Source organism: Ostrea edulis, chromosome 7, assembly GCF_947568905.1.
Source record: "Ostrea edulis chromosome 7, xbOstEdul1.1, whole genome shotgun sequence".
NCBI lineage: Eukaryota > Metazoa > Mollusca > Bivalvia > Ostreida > Ostreidae > Ostrea > Ostrea edulis.
In genome coordinates, this window is record NC_079170.1 from 42,769,787 (window position 1) to 42,782,393 (window position 12,607).

Genomic DNA, 12,607 nt, shown 5'->3' on the forward strand with positions numbered 1-12,607 from the left:
TCTATTGTTGCCGTCGTTAACTTTTCACATTTTCATGTTCTTCTCTAGAACCACTTGACTAATTTCAATATATCTTGGTACAAATCATCCTTGGGCGAGGTACAAATGAAGGACCATGTCACCTTCAAAGAGAAGATAATTATTTTATCAAGAACCACTGGGCCAGAAAAGTTGAAATTTACCTGAAAGTTCCTGACATAATGTATATTCAAATTTCTGCAAATTATGCCCCCCCCCCCCCCCCCGAGTGAGGTGACGTCACAATAAAGGATCAAAGTTTTACGTGGAGATATAATGTATAGGGAAATTTAAAAAAAAAATTCTTTTGAAGAACAACGGGACCATGATGAGTCATATCAACATGCAAGCATCTCCAGATAGTTCAGCCTCAAGTTTGTTCATAGTGTGGCACCCAGGGGTAGGGGGGATCACAATGGAGATCAACGTTTTACATGGAAACATATAGGAAAATCTTTAAAATCCTCTCAACAACAACAGGGCCATTAGTCATACAATCATCCACAAGTAGCACGGATTTAAGTTTGTTCAAAATCATGACCCCCGGGATAGGTTGGGACCACAATGGGGGATCAAAGTTTTATATGGGCATATGTAGGGACATATCTTTAAAAATATTCTCAAAAACAGCAAAGCCATGATTAGTCATATTGATATGCAAGTATCTTTAGGTAGTGGAAATTAAGGTTTGTTCAAGTGAGAGGCCTCGGGGGTAGGATGGGCCACAATAAAGCTTTATATGGAAATATGCAGGAAATTAATTGATTTATTTGTATGCCCCAATTACTAACGTCCAGGGGGGGGGGGGGTATTGTTATCGACCTGTCTGTCCGAAACGTTAACATTTCGCATAACTTTTAAATAGTGTTTCTGATATCTTTCAAATTTGATGCAAGATTGATACTAAAGTTTTAGACTTTGGAATGTTGACGTTGGGGTTTTACCTCCTTTTTTAAAACGTTATCCTAGGCAATATCCCCTGAACTGTTTAAAGTAGGGCTTTCATATTTTGAATATTGATTCCTTGTGGCAAGACTTTTTCATACTTTGAGTTTTGACCTTAGGGCCTTGTATCATGATTGCCATGACATTTTGAGCTAGGTTGGGACCACAATATAGGGTCAAATATTTTCATGGGAATAAAGATTGGAAAAAAGAAATTAAAAAGCACAACAGCTGAATACTGGGGACAAGGTGCCTTCGGTGAACGATGTGGTCCACAGGCCACTTGTTTTCCATATTATTGAGGTAAATTAAAATGTCATATACAAGATCTAAATTCAGTGATTCATAAAATACTTTTTAACAAATGTATATCAGATTGGAAATATTAAAATGAAAACGTGTGTCATTTATACAATTCAATGGTTATTGATGTTGTGTCATGTCTAATAGTTACCGAAATGTTATGCTGTATTGATTATATAAGAGAGATTAAGCTGCATTTTGTTATTCCATAATTGTTTTTGTCAGCATAATATGTATGTATAATTCGCATTGAATTTAAATGGAAATGCATCAGTTAATTTTTGGTAATTAGAATTAAAAATATATTTTATTTGATTAGATAAATTAATGAACTATACTAGAACACTCTTAATCAATGTATTGGACTTTTATTGTTTGAGGGTTGAAAAGGGGTGTGATAGATACAGATTTATATATATATATATATATATATATATATATATATATATATATATATAAATATATATATTAATTTTCTTTGTTACGTGTAATTTCATTACTGTTTCTTGTTATTTAAGTAAACATAATTATGTTTTAAACAATCATAATGTTATTATTTCATAACGCAAACTTATTGTTGATTCAGTTTGATATACAATATTAAGATACACAAGTTTTAGTTACCATGGTTATCGAGATCTGTCACAATTCCTGTTCGTGACCTTCAGAATTGTAGACCCGGTTCTACACAATGTACCAATTTATTTTAATACAGATTTAAATTCAAAATGTAGTTCAATTAGTTCACATATGTAAAGATTTAATTACGTGACATTAATTGACTAGGACAGAGTACATATTTTTTCTCGTGTATTTTAATTTTTAAGTTTACACCTATAGTTAGGCTTAGCCCCACCCCCTTTCGCATGATTGTCACGTGGTTATAATTGAACTGCCCTTTCCACTTTTTTGACCACTAGATGTTGCATGTCCTGTATGAGAAAGAGTTCTATTGCTACTGTTATTGTGTAAGCTGAATTATAAAAATAAATCTATTGAAACAGTAATATTAGTGTGTGATGTTGGGGAAAATCATGTTGGGGTGTTTCTAGTTCATTTTTTTCAGTTTCTATTCTTTTGACACCCCACAATGAAGTATAGAGGTTCCATTTGAACATGATTACAATTTTAAAAAATGCAAAAGAAAAAAAATTGTGCTGGCTGACAGAAGTGGGTTCATTTGGGGGCTGACATGATGATGTTACAACTACCATGTAATTTTTAGCTCATCTTAGCTGAAAACTCAAGCGACTTATTCTGATAACCTTTTGTTTGTCTGTCTGTCGGTGAACTTTTCACATTTTCGTCTTCTCCAGAACCACTGGACCAATTCCAATCAAAGTTGGTAAAAATCATCCTTGGGTAATAGGAATGCAAGTTTGTTCAAATGAAGGGTCGTGCCTCCTTCAAAGGGGAGATAATCAATGAAAATGCAAAAATAGGGTGGGGTCATTTAAAAATCTTCTCAAGAACCACTATACCAGAAAAGTTCAGATTTGCATGAAAGCTTCCTGATATAGTACAGATTCAGGTTTGTTAACATCATGACCCCCAGGGGTAAGGTGGGGCCACAACAGGGGATCAAAGTATTACATACGAATATCTGTAGAGAATCTTTAAAAATCTTCCCCTCAAGAACCACTGGGCCAGGAAAGTTCAAATTTTCCTGCCAGCTTTCTGACATGATGCAGATTCAAGTTTGTTAAATCATGGCTCCCCGGGATAGGGTAGGGCCACAATAGGGGATCAAAGTTTTACATACAAATATATAGGAAACATTTTAAAAAATCTTCTAAACAACCACTTGGCCAGAAAAGTTTACATTTAGATGACGAGATAACTAACGCGTTAAAACGAGATACTAACTCGTCATAACGAGATACTAAATCGTTATAACGAGATAATTAACTCGTTAGAACGAGTTAGATTTTTTTTCACTTTTCAAAATTTAGTCTATCCGGCTTTCGTAATATTTTAAAACGATAAAATCTAGATTTATTCATGACAATGGAAAATAAATATTTTTGTTGAATAGAAGAAAATACGAGGGTTGTTCGATATTTAGTGTGTATTGTACCACAGCGCGATAACACTTTGCATGATATCGTGGGTGATGATACTCTTGCATAGCTCTATTCAATACTTTTCCAGCGGTATAAACACGAGCCTTCAGCTACACATAGTTTTAAACTTATAGTCATTTCAATAGAGCCAGTCGTTGACCACTGTTGTAAAAATGTTTTGCGAAATGGGTTGAGAATATTGAAGAAATTAGAGCTTATTTAAAAGTTCGCACAAAACTCGGTCATTCGGTAATGCAGATTTTTACTGAATTGGGGGGAAGTTTATGGGTCTGATAAGGTATCTTATGAGACAGTTCGTAGGTGAAGAAAGAAATTTCTGACTGGCACAGAGTCCGTCAAAGAAGCAGCAAACTCTGGCCGACCAGCTGTGACTGTAGCAGGCAAGGCAAATGTCTCAAAAGTCAGGGAAATACTTGAAAGTGATGGCAGATACACGATTCGTGATATTGCCAAAGATGTTGGCATATCACGGGTGCATTTCATTTTGTTTCGTATATTGAAAGTACGAAAGAGTTTTGCCAGATGGATACCGTATAAATGTATATTGACAGATGACCAAAAACGGGTACGAGTACAAACCGCTAAGCAATAGCTCAAAATGTTTCCCAAATTCAATCAAAGATAATTTGCAAACATTGTTACTGGTGACGAAACATGGGTTCACTATTTCGAACCAGTAAGAAAAATTGGAAACAAAATATGGCTAACTAAACAAGGTAGAAGGCCTCAAGTTGCCAAAAGAACCATAAACACAAAGAAGGTTCTTTATTGTATATTCTTCTCATGTGATACAGGTCGGTATTACCGAGATGTTATACTAAAAAGGTTCAAGAAATATTATCATAAACGACGCCCTGTGTCAGGATTCAGGCATGTTCGTTCACTTTATGATAATGCTCCATCACATACATCTGAGCTCAGTGGCGGATTTAACGGGGGCGGCTGCCCCCCCCCCCCCCCCCCCCACTCCATAAATTTTCAAATTTTAGGTAAATCGGGGTATCTTGTTTAGAAAAATGTACTAAACGATAAAAGAAGCAATAATTTCTTCCACTCCCGGAGAACTAAATGACAAAATCTTTTGATTTCTTGAATTACTCTATTGGGAGAACTTATTTTTGTTCCAGAAACCCTTAAAATTTGCGTCATTTTATTCATTTCGCCTTATTAGAAATCATAAAAAATAGTACAAATGACTAAATAGGAGACACATTTCAAGCCCTATAAAATCTGTAAAATCCCAGAGTTTCCGGGGGCTTTGCCTTGGACCCACTGGGGGCCTCAAGGCGCCCCCCCCCCCGCCTCATAAAGTGGCGCCCCCCGTAACCGCAATTCCTGGATCCCCCTCCCCTGGAGCTTGTGAGGCAAATTTTTGAAGTCGGAGAAGGTTACCGTCTTGCCACACCCACCATACTCTCCAGATCTAGCCCCATGCGACTTTTCCTTTTTCCAAAACTTAAACATCTTTTACCTGGTCGTCGTTACAAGTCCCGCCAAGCCCTTGGCTCAGCCATCAGTCCGTGCCTCAGAGGTCTACCTAAATCAGTGTGCCGTGACGCATTTCAGAAATGGATTCAGAGATTGAAATTATGTATTTCAAACCGTGGAGAATACTTTGAAGGGATGTAATGTTCATTTCATTATTTGAGTCGAATGCTGTCGAGATATCGTATAGCCCTCGTATATCGTCACCTATTCATTTGTTCGCAAGTAGAAATAAACACGTTCTTGTCATCTTTACGACGAATAAAATTGTTATGTAATCTATATAGTCATCATAAAATAATCGTGTGTAGGCCAGAAATTTTAATTTTGCGGATTTTGATAATTTATAATCATTTATTTAAATTTTGGAAAGAACAGGTCCATAACATTTCTATAGTTAAAACTATCAAACTTTCTTCTTATTCAAAGGTGTTGATCATAATCTAGGAATCTTATATCTGAACCAGGGTTGAACAAAAACAGGACTAATCATTGTAAATTGACATTGTCAGTGGACTTAGTCTGTCTCTTAGTATTACGTCCTTCAGTCAAGAGTTTAAGGGTACTTTGATAGTTTTTAAGCTTTCTGCAGACTGAGTGCACTTTGCGTCCGGAAACAGACTGGTTCCCGTTACAATATATATATATATATATATATATATATATATATATATATATATGTGTGTGTGTGTGTGTGTGTTAAAGGGAGATAACTAGCATTTGTTGATGGTATTCATCATCTACAGGTGAGACCGTGGCAGGGACAGCGGAACCGCGGGGAGCGCCGGATTTGTAGGGTTACCTGAGATATACCGCGGTAGCTCTATCCCTTGGGAAGCGGACAATACGGAATCCGCGTTGGCCGTACTGTATATCCACAATTACATATATTATTTTCGTTAATCTAATGCTGTTATAGAATTGAGATGTATTTAAATATGTAGAAATCCCGACTATAACCCGACCATGAACAATTATTATAAGTGACCTCTGATGTGTATTCATTGAGGCGATTCACGTAATCCATGTACTGGTTCTGTCTGCTTGTACTGCATGTGAGTGTTCCTGTACTACTAGTATTGCCAAACTCTACTACTACATGTACCAGCGTATTATACCTGGATGAGGCATAATGACAAATCTCTGAAATGCGTGTTACAACTACAGATACCAAGTGGTGACATAAACAACATGTGCAAGTATCCTTACCATGTGTGCACATCGCATTTTGAACCAATGAACTATTGAACGTTCTATTTACATGTATACTGGTAGAAGTTTTCATGAAATAGAATGTCTATTTTAAAGCGAAGTACATTGTTTTATTGTCATATGTTATGTAATTTGAGTGTGTGAGTTTTGAGTGCTAGTGAGTGTGTAGCGTGTGAATGGTTTTGCTTGCGTCCTTTCTGTGTGAATAAAGTTATTTCTTGTTTGTGTTTCTTTTCCATATGTCAATGTTCAGTTTGAAGACGAGGAGGTTTTCCTATCTCGAGTCAAAATTGTGACACCCAGTAATGATGTAAGACTGTTCTCTAGATAATGTTTATCTAGAATCTATATACATTCAAACATAAAACAGATATTAAAAGATATAATAAACAAACAGAATAATGTTCAATCAGACACAAACAACCACAAATCTACTGTGTCAATACACAGGTTAGTTACACATAACAAACACTGCTGTAATTAACACACAGAGCTGTAATTAACACACAGTACTGTAATTAACACACAGAGCTGTAATTAACACACAGGACTGTAATTAACACACAGAACTGTAATTGACAGAGTTTTGTAGATGTACATGTAATTAACACTGTTTAATATATGTAATCTACACAGAGCTGTAATCAACACTGTTTAATATCTGTAATCTACACAGAGCTGTAATCAACACTGTTTAATATCTGTAATCTACACAGAGCTGTAATCAACACTGTTTAACATCTGTAATCTACACAGAGCTGTAATTAACACTGTTTAATATCTGTAATCTACACAGAGCTGTAATTGACACTGTGTTGGTAGATGTAATTAACAGAGTGTTAGAATGTGTAATTAACAATGTGTTTATAGATATAGGATTTTCTTCACTTTAGCAGTGACATACTCGGCCACAAAGAGGTTGTCTCTGATGTCCACACATAAACCCCATGGATCGCGTAAATCACAGTGAATGTAACGTCCTGATCTAGGATGTGGATACAGTCATTGTGAAAGTTTGCTGTCAGGATGTGACTCTGGCTGTCTGTAGTGATGCCGTGTGGATTAAATGATTGCTCGGTATTATAGGTTTGACCAGTGTATCTAAATCTTAGTTTTCCTAACTGATTGCCACCACTACTGCTATAGATGTCCGGTCAGTCACACAGATATCCAGGTTCCTGTTCTAACTGATGTATTTTTCATTATAACCAGATGAATAGAGAGGACGACCCTGATCATCAAACTGGATGCTTTGTGTCTCTGTGAAGGTAGAGTAACGCACAACTTTGGATTGTGTTTTATCATCACTGATCATGATAACTAGGAGATCATCAGAGGAGGTACTGTAGAAATTGATAGGTCTCCACTCCTCTGCTGTGATCATGGTCTGTATCTGTTTATTCTTAACTAAGTTTACATTGCAACAGTTAGTATAAATAAGATCTCCGTCCCGGGTCACTGCTATGTCCCGTGGTTGTTCCCCTGACTCAGTTTGTATTGATGTCAGTAGTTTACTCTGGAGGTTGAGGAGCTTCATGAGTTTGTTATTCACACTTGTCCAGATTTGTTCTTCATTGAGACAGCTAACACTGCGTAGTTCATATTCATCATACCCATTGTCTATGGTGGCGGTGATTCGCGGTTCATCAAGCAGTGGTTTAACTGGAGGAGGCTATACAGCTTCTGGTGACTTCATTGGTTTGACTGGAGGAGATGATACAGCTTCTGATGACTTCATTGGTTTGACTGGAGGAGATGATACAGCTTCTGCTGATTTCATTGGTTTGACTGGAGGAGATGATACAGCTTCTGGTGACTTCATTGGTTTGACTGGAGGAGATGATACAGCTTCTGGTGACTTCATTGGTTTGACTGGAGGAGATGATACAGCTTCTGATGACTTCATTGATTTGACTGGAGGAGATGATACAGCTTCTGCTGATTTCATTGGTTTGACTGGAGGAGATGATACAGCTTCTGGTGACTTCATTGGTTTGACTGGAGGAGATGATACAGCTTCTGGTGACTTCATTGGTTTGACTGGAGGAGATGATACAGCTTCTGCTGATTTCATTGGTTTGACTGGAGGAGATGATACAGCTTCTGGTGACTTCATTGGTTTGACTGGAGGAGATGACACAGCTTCTGGTGACTTCATTGGTTTGACTGGAGGAGATGACACAGCTTCTGCTGATTTCATTGGTTTGACTGCAGAAGATGATATAGCTTCTGGTGACTTCATTAGTTCGCCATGTTCTTCTGTGTAAATGGATGATGGTGACAAAGAACCAAACATTTGACGGAGTTGGTCTATGTTTATTTTCTGAGGAGAGGAACTTGGTAATATAACTCGGACTTTAGGAGGCAATCTTCTGAACTCGTTATTCCTGGATTTGTAGGTAGCGATTAGGGAGATATCATTGGATTCTAATATTGCCTTCAGGTTTAGAATGATTTGTTTGAGTTCAGTAATACTGTGCGTGATTTCATCTGTGTTTTGACAATATCGGATGTTTTTATCTAAGGCTGTCGTATGTTTAGTTTTCATCACGACAATATCGGATTTCCGTTGGTTGGCAATGGCGGTGATCTCTCGGTGCCAGCTGAGTTCAATTTTTCGTAATGCGTTTTTAACTCGGTTTTCTCAGTTTGGACATCAGAGGCTATTTCTTTATAGCGGGGATAAATTCTAGTCTCTAGTTCTTTCAAATCGTTTTGCAATCCTTGTGTTTTAGAACCGATTTTTTTCAGAATATCTGATATTTTGTGATCTCTTTGTTTATCTGAGGAGACACAGGTATAACAGAGAAGAATGTCACATTTTTCGCAGTAAAGTTCACACTGTTTGTCGGCATGTGTCGGACATTCTGGGTAGCTAAGGGTAGACTTTTTTTGTTTAAACGCCACAACGTTGTGTCTTTTAGACGAATCCAAGATATGTTTTCCTACAGAGTTAGTACAGCGATTGATTTGACAAAGTTCACAGTGACACTGTTGGGGGAAAGTTTCACACAGTGGGATGTCCTGGGCACTGAGCCGAGGGTGCAGCAATTTTGCTTTCTGTGTCACATCGCTTTCATTAAAAGAAATTAATTTTAGAATCAAGTTATCGATTGAATGACATGAAATAATTTTTTAAAATAAATTATTTAGATGTGAATTTTAATAATCAAGCTACATGTAACAGGTTAAAACAATTTACACACTAGAATGACGCCGGCATCGTTAAATATACCCCCCCCCCTTCTAAAATTAAAGATAATACAACGATCATTGTAAGAAAAACTATTTTACCTATTTATTCGATCATTCAAAAAATTATATTGTGCATCGTTAATTTACTGTACATAAATTTTGATGTCCTCATTCCCAAAATCAGTTTGCCTCATGCATCAATGAGGGGTTTAATATTGAACAGTTAATAAATGCATGCTGATATTGCACACTTTCACCTTAGATGCCAATATTGATGAATTATCGTCTATTTTGGAGTATTTTGCGTTTAAAAGGATATAAGTTAACAACTAAATACTTTGATTATATAATAAAAGGGTTATTGAATTGATATTGTTGAATATTGGCACTCGTTGGCTGTCAAAATGCACTTGCAATCTCGTGTATTTTCTCAGTCAATTCGTACCAATATTCACCAATATAAGTTCAATAACCCTATAATATATACCATGTTTGGTCTGAAGTCAGAACCTCTATCCCGGAAATCGTGACATTTACAATTTTGGTAGAGGCCTTCCTGCTGTACATCTTCTTACGGATGTTCAGTTGTAGAGAAGAAATTTTTTGAAAATTGGTCTACTTTTGCCCTGCTCCTTAGGCACTTGGGATGCAGGAGTCCTAAAATTTGCAATGTATGCCTCTCTTGTCTCAAATATGCTTCATACCAAACTTGAAAAGAATGGGAAAGATAGTTAAGAAGAAATTAAATTTGTTCAATTGTTAAAGTAGCTCTCATTTTGGTGTGGAAAATGTGAGTTGCAAAATTGTGATTTACTATTTCAATGACAGAAAGAATAAGGTTTCTATACTTCATCAATATTTGTGTTAGTAAACCTATAGACAGGCTCTGAATGAAGTTAAATTACATTATTGTCTTTCCGTATAAAAAATTAGTTCTATATAATGCTATAATTCAATTTAACCGACATATTTTATTTTGATAAAATCTTTAACTTAGTTTTAATTTTATCAATGACTATGGAAATCAAATTCTTAAATGCAATTAATTCCTGACAATTCAGTTTGATATGATTTCTATTTGTCTATGTTGAGTTTGTAGGACTGTGTTGTGTATTGATGGCAATCAGAATAATGTGACCTTGAATCTGAAGATCTGTGATGAAGACTGGACTTTGAGGCTATTTACTCTTACTGTACTATAAAACTCAGATGTACTACAAATCTAAGTAAGTACTCAGTAATGATGTAAGACTGTGCTCTAGATAATGTTTATCTAGAATCTATATATACATTCAAAGATAAAACAGATATGAAAAGATATAATAAACAAACAGAATAATGTTCAGACACAAACAACCACAAATCTGCTTTGTGTCAATACACAGGTTAGTTACACATCACAAACACTGCTGTAATTAACACAGGACTGTAATTAACACACAGAAATGTAATTAACAGTGTTTAGATGTGTAATTGACAGAGTTTTGTAGATGTAATTAACACTGTTTAATATCTGTAATCTACACAGAGCTGTAATTAACATGGTGTAATATCTGTAATCTACATAGAGCTGTAATTAACACGGTGTAATATCTGTAATCTACACAGAGCTGTAATTAACACTGTGTTGGTAGATGTAATTAACAGAGTGTTGAGATGTGTAATTAACACTGTGCTTATAGATATTGGATTTTCTTAACTTTAGCAGTGACACACTCAGCCACAACGAGGTTGTCTCTGATGTCCACACATAAACCCCATGGATCGCGTAAATCACAGTGAATGTAACGAAGGAACTGTCCGTCCTGATCTAGGATGTGGATACAGTCATTGTAAAAGTCTGCTGTCAAGATGTGACTCTGGCTGTCTGTAGTGATGCCGACTGGATAAAATGATTGCTCGGTATTAGAGGGATGACCAGTGTATCTGAATCGGAGCTTTCCTGACTGATTGACCACCACTACTGCACTAGCTGACCCGTCAGCCACACAGATATCCAGGTTCCTGTTCTCACTAATGTATTTATAGTGACAATCAGATGAATAGAGAGGATGACCCTGATCATCAAACTGAATGCTTTGTTTCTCTGTGGAGCCAGAGTAACGCACAACTTTGGATTGTGTTTTATCATCACTGATCATGGTAACGAGTAGATCATCGGAGGCGGTAATGCAGACATAGCGAGGTCCCCACCCCTGTAGTGTGATCACGGTCTGTATCTGTTTATTCTTAACAATGTTTACAGTGTTATAGTCAGTATAAACAAGATCTCCGTTCCGTGTCACTGCTATGTCCCGTGGTCTGTTTCCTGACTCAGTTTGTATTGATGTCAGTAGTTTACTTTGGAGGTTAAGGAACTCCATGATTTTGTTAACATGGAGGTTGAGGAGCTTCATGGTTTTGTTATCACCACATGTCCAGACTTGATCTTCATTGAGACATCTAACACTGCGTAGTCCGTTTCCATACCAAGTGCCTATGGTGGCGATGTGTCGTGGCTCATCAAGCAGTGGTTTGACTGGAGGAGACGATACAGTTTCTGGTGACTTCATTGTGTCGCCATGTTCTTCTGTGTTAATGGATAATGGTGACAGAGAACCAAACATTTCACGGAGCTGGTCTGTGTTTATTTTCTGAGGAGAGAAACTTGGTAATGTAACTCGGACTTTAGGAGTTTGGACATTGGACGCCATTTCTTCATATCGGGGATAAATTCTGGTCTCGAGTTCTTCCAAATCGTTTTGCAATCCTTGTGTTTTAGAGCCGATTTTTTCTAGAATATCTGATATTTTGTGACCTCTATGTTTATCTGAGGAGACGCAGGTAGAACAGACACGAACGTCACATTCCTCGCAGTAGAGTTCACAGTGTTTGTCGGCATGTGTCGGACATTCTGGGTAGTTAGGGGTAGAATTTTTATGTTCAAAGGCCACAACGTTGTGTCTTTTAGACGAATCCAAGAGATGTTTACCTACACAGCTAGTACAGAGTTTCATTTGACAAAGTTCACAGTGACACTGTAGGGGGGAAGTTTCACAGGAGTCACACAGCAGGACGTCCTGGGCACTGCGCCGGGGGTGCAGCATTTTTGCTTTCTGTGTCACGTCGCTTTTACTAAAAGAAATTAATTTTAGGATCAAGTTATCGATTGAATGACATGAAATAAACTTTTTTAAATAAACTATATATATGGGACTTTCAATAATCAAGTTAAAACAATGTACACACTAGAATGACGCCGGATTCGATAAATATACCCCCTCCCCCCAAATTCTAAAATTCAAGATAATACCACGATCATTGTAAGAAAAACTATTTTACCTATTAGGTTGATCATTAAAAAAATTATATTGTGCATCCATAAG

General features: G+C 36.9%; 2 protein-coding genes across 2 annotated transcripts; both read right to left on the reverse strand.

The window, feature by feature from the left end:
- Nucleotides 1–7,230: 7,230 nt before the first annotated feature.
- Nucleotides 7,231–8,595, reverse strand: LOC130048684 (uncharacterized). Its single transcript, XM_056145701.1, has 2 exons — nucleotides 8,173–8,595; nucleotides 7,231–7,578 (listed from the first exon to the last, which is right to left on the reverse strand). The coding sequence occupies exons 1-2, from the start codon at nucleotides 8,593–8,595 to the stop codon at nucleotides 7,231–7,233; spliced, it is 771 nt and encodes a 256-aa protein (XP_056001676.1).
- Nucleotides 8,596–10,499: 1,904 nt separating this feature from the next.
- Nucleotides 10,500–11,910, reverse strand: LOC130048154 (uncharacterized). Its single transcript, XM_056144498.1, has one exon. It carries the CDS (start codon nucleotides 11,846–11,848, stop codon nucleotides 10,919–10,921), a length of 930 nt encoding a protein of 309 aa, XP_056000473.1. The 5' UTR covers nucleotides 11,849–11,910; the 3' UTR covers nucleotides 10,500–10,918.
- Nucleotides 11,911–12,607: the final 697 nt, after the last annotated feature.

What these genes read in the sequence shown, in the direction of transcription:
- LOC130048684 (XM_056145701.1), bottom strand. Translation starts at nt 8,595, where the DNA reads ATGAAAACTAAACATACGACAGCCTTAGATAAAAACATCCGATATTGT. An exon ending in AAGCTGTGTCATCTCCTCCA is followed by an intron (nt 7,579 to 8,172) that starts GTCAAACCAATG and finishes AAACTCATGAAG; the next exon opens with CTCCTCAACCTCCAGAGTAA.
- LOC130048154 (XM_056144498.1), bottom strand. Translation starts at nt 11,848, where the DNA reads ATGTTTGGTTCTCTGTCACCATTATCCATTAACACAGAAGAACATGGC.